Source organism: Megalopta genalis, unplaced genomic scaffold, assembly GCF_051020955.1.
Source record: "Megalopta genalis isolate 19385.01 unplaced genomic scaffold, iyMegGena1_principal scaffold0020, whole genome shotgun sequence".
NCBI classification, from domain to species: domain Eukaryota; kingdom Metazoa; phylum Arthropoda; class Insecta; order Hymenoptera; family Halictidae; genus Megalopta; species Megalopta genalis.
In genome coordinates, this window is record NW_027476090.1 from 682,583 (window position 1) to 698,192 (window position 15,610).

General features: G+C 38.1%; 1 protein-coding gene and 1 long non-coding RNA gene across 18 annotated transcripts in view; one reads left to right on the forward strand and one right to left on the reverse strand.

The window, feature by feature from the left end:
• Positions 1-15,610, reverse strand: part of LOC117218896 (rap guanine nucleotide exchange factor 2) — a 470,857-nt gene that overhangs the window by 20,004 nt on the left and 435,243 nt on the right. For all 17 annotated transcript variants that reach the window (XM_033467621.2, XM_076527418.1, XM_076527419.1 and 14 more), the window contains one exon: positions 6,123-6,221. In XM_033467621.2, coding sequence (XP_033323512.2) covers positions 6,123-6,221 — 99 coding nt within the window. The remainder of the gene's footprint in view (positions 1-6,122; positions 6,222-15,610) is intronic.
• Positions 268-5,016, forward strand: LOC143260813 (uncharacterized). Its single transcript, XR_013035090.1, has 2 exons — positions 268-410; positions 763-5,016. It is a non-coding gene; the product is annotated as an uncharacterized LOC143260813 (long non-coding RNA).

A 15,610-nucleotide genomic window follows, 5' to 3' on the forward strand; every position in this document is an offset into this window, starting at 1 on the left:
ATATGTGACCGTACGCCGTACACAAGTAACGCGACGTGACCTTCTTTATGTGTGCGTTTACGAAGCTCGTGGCGCGTCTGGCCTGACCATGTCGTAGGCCGTCAGCTTAGCGGTGTAGCGGACATAGGACTGTCTCTCGTTCCTCCCCCACCCTTCGTCCAGTCACCGGCATTCCCTTCGAAAGCGTAGGGTCATGTGACCTGACCACGGGACTCGACCGAGCGGCAAGCTTCAGGTCCGTCGCATTAGAGGGAGACGCGCGCTGGGGGGCCCACCTGTAGCTTCTGACTGTGCAATTAAACAAACACTTCTTTCTGGACAAAATATTCCTACAAATCTTTCCACCGAGCTCCGACTTCCGCATCTCTAGAAAAATGATCGCAATACGCCATCTCACGAATCTACAAAAGGTAAATATAAGATTCTACTCCTAATAATTTGTTAGATTGCATGAATTAGAAAAAATGTTATTGCGTGTCATCTCCATACTAGGTTAAACTCGTATTTACGAAGCTCGTATTCGTGAAGCTCGTATTCTAGGAAAACTATGCTGTATTATTATTTGTATCATATTATGCATCAACCTTGTCCAAATAATTTCGGAATTTCGTAGCAGCTGTGTAAACAGAACTCGAGAAAAACGCTTTTAAAATTCGCATTTGGTTTTCTTACGTCAAGAGAGAATTTTCGTTTTTGTGGAACTTACAAGTGTCCTAATCTTCTTTAACAGCGGCTACACTTAAATTTTTATGAAAATTACAGGAAGCTTTTTAACTAAAGGAAAATATCCAATCTTGAAGATGATTCTCCGATTTACGAACGAGCGACGGAAGAAGAATGCATTGTCTAGCGAGTAGCAATCGGACGGATCTATGTGGATACAATTTTTCCATGAATATTTATCGGCAGCAACAAGGACGACTACTCTCGATCGTTGCATCGGCCAGTAATTCATTGGGCCTTGCTACGAGCTCAGCAACATTATGCAGAATATTTCAGCCGCGTTCGGGTACAAGATTTTCAGGGTCGATCCATCGTCATTGTCGTCGTCGTCGTCGTCGTCGTCGTCGTCGTTGGATGCGAAGGAAAAGGACGATCGTGTGAATCAAGCCTAAGGAGTCGACGGTCGGTCAATCGTCAATCGGTGAACGATCGAGAGTGGAGGGAAACGCACAGAGAAGAGTGGTACCGGTCTGTTCAAAGCATCCAACAGCGGATAGTAACTGCTCAAAGGCCACTGGCCGACCCGACGGATGATTTATACGACCCGTTATGTCGTGCCCTCACTTTTCCTTTTGTCCTGCTCCGCAGACTTTCCAAATTGCCTCTCCCATTCAGTTTCTTCCTACTCAGCGGAGAGGCAACGGCATACCAGTGCATGCGACCAATATGCATTCCAGAGACTCGTTAGGGGACTTCGGTGGATCATCTCACCAGCGCAAGCTGCGTTTCGGCGAAGTCTCAAAATTGTGAGCAAACCGTAAAACGAGAAATTTTCCGTAACATCCGTGTTATACAGGGTGTTCCACAATTACTTTAACAGCCGAAAATGAGGGGTAGCTGAGGTCATTTGAAGTAACTTTTTCCTTTGCGGAAATGCAATCTGCGGCTTTGTTTACGAGTTATTAACGAAAAACACTGACCAATGAGAGGTGACGGCGCGAAGTTCGAGAGCCCGCAGCACGAGGCTTTGACAGATGGTCGGGATGGACTCGAGCCGCGTTCGAAGTATTGAACAAATCACGAAGCGAGAACTTCCCGGATTTTTTTATATTACGTAACAGTGATATTTTTAAGAAAAACGCAGTTCACTTTTACTTTAGAACGTCTGAAGAATATTTACTAATTTTTCGGACCCGAAATAATAAGTAATTTAACCGTGACGGCCGTTTTAATTTTCTAGTGTGCATGACACCTCTTGTGTAACATATGAAATTTTTAAGCAAGGTGTACAGTGAAAATTAACAAAGTACGTAAATGATATTTTACGTAAATGATATTTTATTTTAATAATTCCGTGTCCGAACACAGTTCAACGAATGATTCGCAAAGCTAATTTAATAAATAATAATCGTGTTAAAGGAAGTAAGGGATATGTTTGTTAGAGAAATATGAAAAATATTATCAATAAGAAACTCACCCATTTAGTTGTAAAATCCACTTCATGTATCCGACGGCGACGAACAGAAGGATGTCTTCGGGCAGGCAATTTCAACGTTTACTTTCACTGCACTATCACTAAACACTAATCACTTGTCAATAATATTTATGGACGAACTTTCCTGGGTTAATATGTATAGCTCTGAAAAGAGCCGATTTTTTTATGCGACGCGTTCGAAGTTCTCACTGTTAACGACACGTATGTACCACGTTGTCGAGACGAACTGTAGAAGACTGGCACGATGGCCGACATTGTTTCGTTTTCCTACGAGCGAATTTCAACTGTTTCCCATCGAACGCGAACATTGTCAGCCATCGTGCTAGTCTTCCGCAGTTCATCCCGTCAACGCGGTATGTTTTCTTAACGATATGAATTTCGAACATCTCGCATAAAACAATCGGCTCTTTTCAGGGCCATACATATTAACTCAGGAAAGTTGGTCCATAAATATTATTGATAAGTGATCAGTGTTTACTGATAATGCAGTGAAAGTAAACGTTGAAATTGCCTGCCCGGAGATATCCTTCTGTTCGTCGCCGCCGGATACAGATCAGCTGTGCAGTTCATCATACATTGTACGAGGTCAATGCACTATCCTCCTGCACACATTTCCGTGCATGAAGTGGATTTACAACTAAATGGGTGAGTTTCTTATTGATAATATTCTTCATATTTCTCTAACAAACATATCCCTTACGTAACAAACATATCCCTTAAATATCATTTACGTACTTTGTTAATCTTCACTGTACACCTTGCTTAAAAATTTCACATGTTACGCGCGAGGTGTCATGCACACTAGAAAATTAAAACGGCCGTCACGGTTAAATTACTTATTATTTCGGGTCCGAAAAATTAGTAAATATTCTTCAGACGTTCTAAAGTAAAAGTGAACTGCGTTTTTCTTAAAAATATCACTGTTACATAGTAAAAAAAATCCGGAAAGTTCTCGCTTCGTGATTTGTTCAATACTTCGAATGCGGCTCGGGTCCGTCCCGACCATCTGTCAAAGCCTCGTGCAGCGGACTCTCTCACGGACTCTCTCTCTCTCTCGCACCGTCACCTCTCATTGGCCAGTGTTTTTCGTTAATAACTCGTAAACAAAGCCGCAGATTGCATTTCCGCAAAGGAAAAAGTTACTTCAAATGACCTCAGCTACCCCTCATTTTCGGCTGTTAAAGTAATTGTGGAACATCCTGGGCTTTACACGTTTATCGTAAATGCACCTGTGTCGTAGGCAATAGGACGGGAAGTTAACAGGATTAATTTGCCAGTCAGATTAATCGTAAATCTGTCTTGATGAGTGAATGTAGATGAAAGCGTATACAGTGTAAAATGTTTGTTGTAAAAAGATTCTTGCTGTTTACTTATTGAACTGCACATTTATTATGATAGAAACGAATAATTTAAGAATCGTAGGACATCACTTATGAGAACTATTAAAGGGAGAAATTAATGCTTATTTAGTCGCCGTATCTTGGAACTGATGCAACAAATTTGTATTTCGTGTTTTTGTAAAATAAGAGACAATTGTTCAATACACTCTTTCATATTTGAGAGGCTCGAAGCAGGTGGGACAAAGAATTTTGCGAATAAATGAAAACTGTTGTTCATTCTAATCCGAAAAGAGGGAATAATAAACACGATGATAGAATTTTGTGAAGCAGACTCGTTGGATAAATCCTGTTATCTTCTACTCTATGCATTTATGAAAAAAATCGGCGCAAAATATATCTCAATGAAAGCAGAATGCATGCGCATCGTGGAGACGGCGCATAAAAAAGAAATAAATTTTCTTCGACAGTACACACACGTGCAAATCATGTTCCACGGTGCGTTCCACTTTCGACCGAAGGAAAACCTTTCTCGTTTTACGGCGACGGCTATTTACTCGTCTACCCAGGAAAATTTCCCTATATGCACGTCGATGTAAATAAGAAAATTCACGGACTGATAAAACTTCTCTCTCAGTCGGCGAGCACGTAGGTGCATTTGAAATGCATGAGAAAGTGCAACGAGGTAGAGACTGCTTTAAAACTTCTACGACTCTACGCATTCAACGTTAGCTCCAGTTCTTTCTTTCTCTCTCTCTCCCCCTCTCTCTCTCTCTCTTATTCTCTCTCTATTTCTCGCTATCACGCGCACACATACGCTCACACTCTCTTCTTCTGCTTCGGCTTGCATTTCATCCAATTGGCGAAAGCACGTGGGTGTCTCCTGTATACGTCACGGATCGACTACATTAAACTTTCTTTCGTGCCGGTCGATGATGCGAGATAAATGATTGGCAAAAATGCGTGCTCTGACCTAACGGCGAATGACGGCTGCCTTTCTTGTCATGTCGCATCTGATATTCATGCATTTCACTCCTGATCAAAACGGATCGTCGTGGGTCAGTATCCACCTACGTTAACACTAAGAGTCGTTTCACACGAGGATATCTGCGCCCCGATACACGTGTGCGATACGGGTTCGATTGCGTCCAACACGCGTCTCAAGTAGGAGCCACAGAACCGGTGCGTGGACGTATAAATTATAAATACAGTAGTAATAAGGCGAGCGCGAATGCATGGTTGTATGAATTAGGACGCAGAGAATGACGCAATTAATTGCAGAGAATGATTTGGCGCAAATGCGGCGTCACTTCTTTTTTATTAATTAAAATTGTGACTATACGAGTATCTAATAGTAAAAATTGTTGCTGAATATATTAACGATACTCCTACTTTATAAATATTATAAATATTCATCTTACTCATTATGTATAATTATTAAAATAATATCTTTGGAGACTCTCTTCAGATTCTTTCATGGGAAATGCTCGAATAAATTACATTATCGGTTACAAATCTAAATGAATTCGATCTTCTAACTTTTATGGCGTTAGTGCTCGGTAGAGGTTTATTAATTAATTAGGGGTTTATTAATCTCATCGGTCTCCTTTTCTTTTTCTTCAACTTCAAAATATGCAGCATGAGGCTTCATTGCAAATGAAGCAACATGAAGCTGCACGAGGCAACATGCGCAGCTTCATTGTTTCTAATAATGTTGTGGAATTCATATCTTTTTGTATATCTGCCCTTATACCCATAGGTGCCACCACTGAAGAACTTTACTTACGCAGGGCAAAGAAAAATATTTTATCTACTACGTAGCTTGCAAGAAACCAAAACTAAGCAGAACACAAAACAGCCACTATCACAGTTTGAGGCTTAAATATCTGATCAGTAGATAGAACAGTAATTCTAAAGAGAAAATAGGATATATAACAATGACTTTTATACTTTCTTTTAAACATATGAGCTGTTTATTTTGAAAGTGGCACAAGTCACTTTGTTTTTAAGTCGATATATTTAAGGATTTGCGTTTTAACACGTTTAAAAATATGGATGCTAACTTTCAAGAAGATTTACTTGTATTTGTTATCTCAGGATACTGATATTTTTCTCAGTATAAATAATTTCGTATAAACATTAAAAAATCATCACTTTTCATTACGGTAAAGTGACTTATGCCACTTTCAAAATAAACGGCTCATATAATCTTTACTGATTGGAACGTTTCTATTGCTGAAGATAAACAAACGAAAGACTTCAAGGATTTTTTGTGTCGAACGAATCTTTCGAATCGTAGCGGAGTGCAATTTTCTCACAGAAATCATACGCGAAATTTTGAGCGCGTAACTAATAGATGCGTCTATTCTGGGACGAGATTACAGTTATTGAACGTTCCTGTTTTCGAGCAACTAAAAGACTGGTAGTACGGATAGCCTCGGCCGGGTACGACGAAGTAGACTCGAAATTGAATCTATTTACAACTCATCCTCGACGTGCAGGAATTCGGGTCGAACAAGGGATGATCAGGGTGAGTGGATACAATGAGTACGAACCGAAGGTTCGCTTTCTACCTGCAGAAAAAGATTTTCACGAAAAAAAAAAACAAAAAAAAAACAGATGTTTACCGTATCATCGAAGACCAGGTTGACCTGTCGATGGTCAGTTATGGGATGGGGGTGCGGTGGTCGATGCATCCTTCCTCCATGCACTTCCGGATAGTCAATCTGCAAAAATACAAATGAGAGAAGCATGATTATTTCGCCGCCGGAATTTCGCGTTTTTTACCATAATAAAACCACTCGGCGCTGCGCGCAAATCACGTGTTACCGATAATTTAATCAATGCGGCGACTACCTGCGCTTGCATTTTCTATTTCATGGTAACCTTTCGCCTTTTCTGACTTATGGGACACTGCAATGGACAACCTTTTTTAACCTTAAAAGTCTAGCAATCGGTTTAGTGCACAGTCTCGATTGAGATACGCTGCATAAGTTTTTTTTTTATTAATCCACCATTACACAAGCGCTCCGGTATCATCGATATTGTACGGGGTGAGCGATTAGTACGGTTGATCAGGTACCACACGTGTCTTGTCTGAGAAACTTTATTCAATGTTTTACTTGCTGCTTCTTAAATCGAATGGATTTGAAATTTTTGTCTTTTATTTATGATTTTATCTGGATTTATCATAATTTTTCTGATAATTTTGAGGTCACCGTGACTTTTTTAAACGACAACATATAGTTCGAACCTGACGTCGAGACGAATCGACTGAACTTCGCATGACTTTGAGTCCGGAAATTATTTATTGAGTAGAAATTTTAATCAAGCTACTAGTCTTGACGTCTTTCTTATTTTAAAGATGTAAACCGATTGAAATAAAACGATTTGTCGCATTAAGATCTTCGTTGATTGAACTAAAATTTCTAAATTTAAAGTCATCGGTAAATCAACGTTTTTAGGCATTATATAAATAGAGGCAGATGCAATTAACTAAAAATTCAAGAATTAGGCAATAAAAAGAATTATAGAATATGTCGAACAATGCTAGATACAAGGTCAACGATGTTAGTCGCACCACTACTGTTACGACGTTTTATATTATGCATTCCATTGCATCTAGGTCAGTATAAAGTAGTAGCAGATTAAAATACCCCCATTGCAACTACAATTGTGGTTGTTACTCCATTTGCTTATTAGCTTAGTTTTATTCACTTGTATACGTGCAAACATTATTACACGTATGCTAATATTATACATACACTGATTATGTACATAAGCTTTAATGTACTATGCTCTCTCGAAATCTGAAATATTTTTGTATTTATCTATCTCTTTCAAAGTTTTGGAGTCGCTTTTTGGAGTCATTGTAGATTAGAAAAAACGTGAAAGAAGAACTGACGTTATTTTATTCGCTTTTACTATACATTGATATGTTTTTTTCTGCAATATGTTAATAACAAGAATCACTACATTGCAAAATGTAAGACAACAATTTTGTGGATTAGTTACGTGATCGAGGAGCTAAACAGAAATGTATTTTATCCTAAAGGAACCTACGATTCAGAGCTTGGGATTTATTTTACTTTGTTAACAGCAATAGTAATTTTCACTATCAAACAACAAAGTACCCCGAGTCACAAAATCAAATAATATCTCCTGAAATTGTTATGTAACAGAATATTTCGAAATTTTATCTTAATGAAACAGTCGCTTGGAATTAAATGGTACGTAGACTGCTGATATTTATTAAAATAAAATTAAAATTGTCTGTATATGTTACAGAAAACAAGAGTTACTTATAGATTTTCATGTAAAATTAAAATTGTCTGCATTTGTTACAAAAATCAAGAGTCGCTTAGAGATTTATATTCTTCGATGATAACTTTAACAAACTGAAAATGGTATATTGGCATCTTCCAATTATTTAATTTTGTGCATTGTTTCAAATTCTCATTTTTCTCTCAAATGCATAAAATCCAGTAGCAGTAAAATACGCGATTTACAAATACATATTTAGAATTTTATATATGTATTCTCCGTTCTTTCAATCTTACTGCTGTTTTAAACCTCATCTACCTAATTTTATAAATTCATCCACACTAGAACTACCAAGCCAGTAAAATGACTGGTTTCCGATTTTTTTTCTTTCACAGTTCCTGTCTTTATACAAATATTTCTAGAAGAAATTTCCAGGCACACTTCTCCATTGAAGTATCTATTAAAATATAAATCATACGAAGTTGAAATAAATCCAGTCTTGGCATTGTTACAAAACAATATACGCCAGTCGCGTTTAGGACTCTAATTCTAGTGTTAAATCCGCGTGACAAACGGCTTCGTTCGATCAGCAGTACATACATACATTGCCAAGCTACACTATCAAGCAGAAAATCGAATTGTTCTCTGCTTATTAGAAAATGGTGTAATAATTGCCGAGTATTTTCAAACGGCATGCGCCAGATCGGCAAAGACTCGTCGTGTTGCATGGAACAAGCGACGCCGTGTTCATAATCTAATTCGGTTCCACCTGCAGTCGCACTCGACTTCTGCAGCTGCGTCAATGTGCGAGCATAAAAAGAGAGAGAGAAAGAGAAAAAATGCACGCGAGACAACGAGATGAGAGTGCTACGCGGGCCGGAACCTGTAGGCCGGACTTCCGGTAGATACGTCGGTTATACTCGCCATTCACAGAACCGCTCCCTCGCGACTCGATTGTTAGAAGCGAATATTTAGCCAATTTCGGGATAAAAGTAGTACTTCCACCGGTCGACGAACGGGAGTCAACGTATCATGATCGGACGATGGGCAGTGTGAACAAAAAACAGCGCTTCACGTCCCGGAAATTGACAGTTAAATTATTGGAAATCGACAATTTAAATTTATTGAGAATTTGTTCAGTAAGATCATTATCTTAGCCCACGATAAGAATCGCTAAATATCCGAATAAATATATTCTCATTAGTTTTACACACATAGCATGAATTAGCGCTTTGGAAATCTAGTGTTAATGGGATTTATGAAAATACGAAAACAAAATCGAACGGCTGACGCTTCAAGCATCATCTCGTGCAATCTGCAGAAACAGCTCGCGTCGTTTGGTGCAACGCGATGCACAAAGGAATACCATTCTTTCGTTGGGGAATGTTAAAATCCTTGACCGTTCGAAAACAGCAATGGCTCAGGCGTTCGGAGAATTCAAAACTTGAACCGTGCTATCGAGAGTTCGCGTGTACTCGACGACGCCGGGCATTTATAAATTAAGCCGATCCGACTTTAATCCAGGCCTTCTCTCGCAAATTCTCACAACATTAAATTGTTCTCTATTCGATACAGAAAGCTGAGAAGATGCAGCGGAGATCAGGCTATAATGACCAGATAGAAAGATATACGACTTATGTTTCCACTATTGTTAACTTACTTCTCCAGTTTTTTACATGTTTTTATTATGTATTTAATATTTTATATATTTTTAATATATATTTATAACATTTAAGTTCCATCGTGGTCCGAAGATTTATTTGACATAAATCTGGTAGGAAACGTTTGCGAAACATTAAAAACACGGCTTGCATTGAACATGATAATCGACAAACAACAACCGAAAATATTACGTCAATATGGCCTCACGCTCCAGAAATACAAGAAATTCTTTACTTAAATTGTGAAAGATTTACGAAAATGATGTAATGTCATGTGTTATCAAAAGCGTAAGAACATATATTATAATGAAACAGATATCATTAGGTATTCTTAATTACGTTCTTGATTCAATAATTTTTTGGTGTTAAACACAAGAATTTATAAGCGTCAGATAAACGTAAGAACATGATCGTATTATTTTGAAATAATTAAAATCGAAAGGAACGATAAATTTCTACATTTTTCAGCCCTATCTAGAAATAGATTTAAAAAATTAAAATGTAATAATATAAACATTAAATTTAATCAAATGAAAGTTTGATTTAGATAGTTAAATTAAATATTTAGTGCTAGCGCCAGAGGTTACACTATTATTATAAATTAATTGAAACAATTTTATTTCGTGTTATTTCATCTCATATAGTTTGCTAGAATATTTTATACACACATTCGTATTTCAATTAGTTCATATATATATATGTAAATAGAATGCAGGTTTTAAGTAATTTCTAATAGTTAGCATTTATGTTATACCGACTATAGCCATCACGTGATTGATAACGTTTTACCCACCGGAAACCAATCAGTGTCGCGTCAGAAAGAAGCTTCAAAATCTAGCTTCAAATTGAATCACAAAAGAAATCACGAGATCAAATCGTCCAAAGTGTCTTCTAGTTCTACGATTGAAATCGTTGTTGCTATTGAAAAGTTCACTAATACAGATGGATTCATAATTGAATAAAGAATAAAATTATTCATAAATCACATGTCCTCATTGTACATGAGGACATTATTATATGAGGTCCCAATGTATAGTGATACAGTATTGAATAATTACCGTTAGTTGACGTGTCAACTGTGCCGATTTCCACGCGTTTCCGATATCTCGAAACGCCGATTTCCCAATGAAACACGCGCACGCGATCGCGTAAAAAGCAACGCAGAATGGAAACAAAATAGATCAGACGCTACGGTCTATTTACCGAGTCGCGAATTATGTACTATGTACATTCGAGTTTATAATACGTAGAGTGCAAGTATATAAACACACTCGTATATATGTGTGTGTGTGTGTGTGTGTTCGCGCGCGTGTGCTGTTGCTGGCGGAATTTGAGCCTCGCGAAAACAAAATGCGTCTCCGTGACGCAACCAGTAAACAACCACCGCGGAAAATCCGCGCTCGCGTGTCTTCTGTTACGTAATCCACGGATTACAAACAATCGATTCGGTCAACAATGACGTCGCGCCGCTAACGTGGCTTGTTGTCCCACACCTTGCCACAGAGAACTGCGAACCTTTGGCTTTTTTACTGGCATGTGACGTTTAGCAATCGTTTGCCCTGACACTGTGCCAGGACAGTCGATTGTTTTTTGGTTACTTTTGCAAGTGACTGCGACGAGTAATCGTGGTGATCATATTATAATTATTAATCAAATTGATCCAATTATATCTGGTTGTAATATAACCAGATATAACCAAAATTATATATTGGTTATAATATAACCAATTATATCTGGCAATCTGTAATCATCAATGAATGATTTATAATAGACTAGATTTATAATAAACATTGTCTATGCATCTGCCGCAAACAAAGGAGCAGTTGAAAATCGTTTCGTTGCTTCTTCAATCGTTTCGATTGATTGCTTTTAACTGATCAATTTAATTAATCGTTAACCACTCGGGCACACATTTAATTTTAAAAAAATAATTGCATGTGGATCACGTTTAATCCTTTCGTCTATCTTGTAGCATGTAACCAGTGAAAACAATAGATTTGTTGATGCAGGAATTCGTAAATTCAGTGACATGCAAGGCGCAATTAAAGAGACAAGAACGTATTCATGTTGAAATAATATTTAACATGAATACGTTCTTGTCTCTTTAATTAACAGGAATTGAAATAATATTTATTTCGTTTTTTTTTATATTTATTTGAAATAATATTTAATTCCTGTAGCGATTCGGATTCGTCGAATGTACCCAAAGGGTTAATTTACTCTTTCTTACTCGTCGAAACACTAACGTTTGAAATTAATTATTTGGATTTATTTGGAATGAACGATCACGTGCTGAGTTAATCACGACCCAGGATTACATTTTCTTTGATTGTTAAAAAACACAAGATTTCCATCTTTTTCGTCGCTACAACTGTAATTATTGCGATAAACTGTAAACACATTGTTCAGTAAAATAAGGGCTTCCGACGTAAAAAGAAAAAAGAAAAAGAAATTGGTCAATCGTTAAAACGTTATTCCGTGTTAAAAGTTGTCCCGAATATTTTAACGAATGATCGTACAGGCTCTCGGCGATGATCCGGTCGCCGATCGGCAGCGTAAACCGCGAGGATCGCGACAAACGGTTCGCAAACGCGAGATCCGTGCGAAAATTTCATCGAGTTCGTCTTTCTCGCGACGATCGCCAATGGATCCCTCCGTAACAAACGATCAACGTATCTTCTCGCATTCCTTCCTCTTTATCTTCCGGCCGTCCTCGTTATACAGGGTGTCCCACAATTATTTTAACAGCCGAAAATGAGGGGTAGCTGAGGTCATTTGAAGAAACTTTTTCCTTTGCGAAAATGCAATCCGCGGCTTTGTTTACGAGTTATTAACGAAAAACACTGGCCAATGAGAGGTGACGGTGCGAGAGAGAGGGTCCGCGAGAGAGTCCGCAGCACGAGGCTTTGACAGAAGGTCGGGACGGACTCGAGCCGCGATCGAAGTATTGAACAAGTCACAAGGCGAGAACTTTACGGATTTTTTTTACTACATAACAGTGATATTTTTAAGAAAAACGCTGTTCACCTTTACTTTAGAACGTCTGAAGAATATTTACTAATTTTTCGGACTCGAAATAATATGAAGTATAACCGTGACAGTCGTTTTAATTTTCTGGTGTGCATGACACCTCGTGTGTAACATATGAAATTTTTAAGCAAGGTGTACAGTGAAGATTAACAAAGTACGTAAATGATATTTTAATTTAAATAATTCCGTGTCCGAACTCAGTTCAACGAATGATTCGCAAAGCTAATTTAATAAATAATAATCGTGTTAAAGGACGCAAGGGATATGTTTTTTAGAGAAATATGAAAAATATTATCGATAAGAAACTCACCCATTTAGTTGAGGATGCATTTGCTGACTCGTACGTACTGACCTCGTACAACGAACAGCTGATCCCAGGTCGATGACCGCAACATTCGACGGATACTGTCGGTGGAACCTCTGGTATGGTTATTTGCGAAGTTCACTTACACTGCACTGTCACCAAACACTGATCAGTTATTTAATCACTGATAATCCGAATCACTTATGGATATTTAAGAAAGATCACTGAGACTCGTTCGCGGATAATCGTTTATTCGACGCGTTCGTTCGGAAGTCGACGTTTCACTGCCGAAAAATTCAGGCCTTGACTGTGGGTCCTTGTTGTTCTTCGTTCGGCCGTCCGAGGAAATGACACTCGATACCATTTTCTTCGCACGGCCATTAATTACGTTCTAAGAGCGCAGGGTGACAGCGGGTCGGACACAGTTTACGTCTCGGCATATCTTGTTTATTTCATTTGGCGGTACCCTGCGCTTCGAAGAAAATAGTATCGGGTGTTATTTCCTCGGACGGCCGAAAGACGAACGACAAGGGCCCACGGTCGAGGCCTCGATTTTTTGGCAGTGAAACGTCGACTTCCGAACGAACGCGTCGAATAAACGATTATCCGCGAACGAGTCTCAGTGATCTTTCTTAAATATCCACAAGTGATTCGGATTATCAGTGATTAAATAACTGATCAGTGTTTAGTGACAGTGCAGTGAAAGATCAGCTGTACGTTGTACAAGGTCAGTGCCCTTCGACATCATGAATTTCAGCCAGCAAATGCATCCTCAACTAAATGGGTGAGTTTCTTACTGATAATATTTTTCATATCTCTCTAATAAACAAATCCTTTACGTCCCTTATTTATTATTAAATCAGCTTTGCAAATCATTCGTTAATCTTCACTGTACACCTTGCATAAAAATTTCATATGGTACACACGAGGTGTCATGCACACCAGAAAATTAAAACAGCTGTCACGGTTAAACTTCACATTATTCGGGTCCGAAAAATTAGTAAATATTCTTCAGACGTTCTAAAGTAAAGGTGAACAACGTTTTTCTTAAAAATATCACTGTTATGTAGTAAAAAAAATCCGTAAAGTTTTCGCCTTGTGACTTGTTCAATACTTCGATCGCGGCTCGAGTCCGTCCCGACCTTCTGTCAAAGCCTCGTGCTGCGGACTCTCTCGCGGACCCTCTCTCTCGCACCGTCACCTCTCATTGGCCAGTGTTTTTCGTTAATAACTCGTAAACAAAGCCGCGGATTGCATTTTCGCAAAGGAAAAAGTTACTTCAAATGAGCTCAGCTACCCCTCATTTTCGGCTGTTAAAATAATTGTGGGACACCCTGTATATTCACGCTCTCTGCGTGGGCCCTTGACTCCGCGTGGGCGATCGCATGCACGCGCGCGCGCGCACGCGCGATAACAACGAGGTTTTCACCACGGAACGGAAACCGACCCGTTCCATTTCGTTTTCAATAAACCTTAACGACCGCGGGATTACTTTATCGGCTATCGATTTCCACGGATAACCGTCGAAACGAAAACTTTCCTTCTCCGTCGACGCACAATTACGCGCGAGTTTTCTTCTAATTAAGTTCGTCCACGCGCCATCCGCGATCTCTGCTGAACGCGTCCCAGATATCTTGGAACGTTAACGAGCCGAATCGATTCTTCCTGCGGTCGTAAGGTCGTATCTTATTTACCGGATGCCTATCGACGCGTTATCTAACGCCGATCGTTTTATAGCGTCCGAAAGTTTGTTATTGACAGCTGTGAACCTCTTAATAAATTGTTTAGTGATACTGACTGTATCAATCGTGTACCAACGAGTCGTTTCCAGGTACGTTATCCAATCATTTCTTATGCATCATGTGGAAAAAGATTCGTCAGATTTCTTTTATGTACATTAGTACAGCAGAATAATTAATAATTCGATTAATATACTTCCGGTAGAGAAAGTGTTGGCGGAAGAACTGTCACACTCATCGAAGTGACCGGTTTCTGACCGAGTTTTTATTTTGCTGAAATTATAAAAATGTTCGCGAACGTATTGTTATATATAAATACCGTACGGAGTTTCAGTAAGTCCAAGTTCGTCATTGTTATTGTTAGAATTAAGAATTATGCATCATTATAGACTTAAGCTGTCGGCAACACTTTATAGTCGTAGTTATCTATTATCCATTTATGGCAAAAATAGGCAGACGTAATTTGAAACAGTGAAAATATTAAAAGAAACTAAAAATGTTTATTAAAATAATTAAGGACAGAAAGAAGCATGTGCTTACCTCCTACATTTCGCAATTTGGATAAACAATTTTTATTTTTTATTTTTCTATTTTACTTTTATTTATTCATTTATTATTTTTATTTTATTTTTATTTATTAATTTAATTTATTATTTTTATTTTATTTTTTATTATTTCTATTCGAGCCTTGTAGCCCGTTTTTTATAGTTGTTGGCAATCGGTAACTATGAAGATGAGTCATATTCAAAACGTTTAATAGATTTCAACGTTTACACATAGATAAAACAATTAATGCACGTGTAGTTACGAAAGAAAAGTCATATAGATGACTACACATAATTTATGCGTTTGATAAGACAACTTCAGGAACGTGTGATCTTTTGTGTGCTCGGGTTTAAGAAACGATTAATATTTCAATCTGATCACGTTTAGTCTACTAGTTATAATAATTTGTACCTCAATAATTATTAATCTTTATCTCGATACATGCCCGAATACACATTTTTACTATTGTTACTTTAAACCATTTTGTACGTTCATTTAAATACAGTGGCCCACAAAAGTATTCATATACCTTTTAAAACGCGATAACTATTTTAAAACTGAACTATAAATGG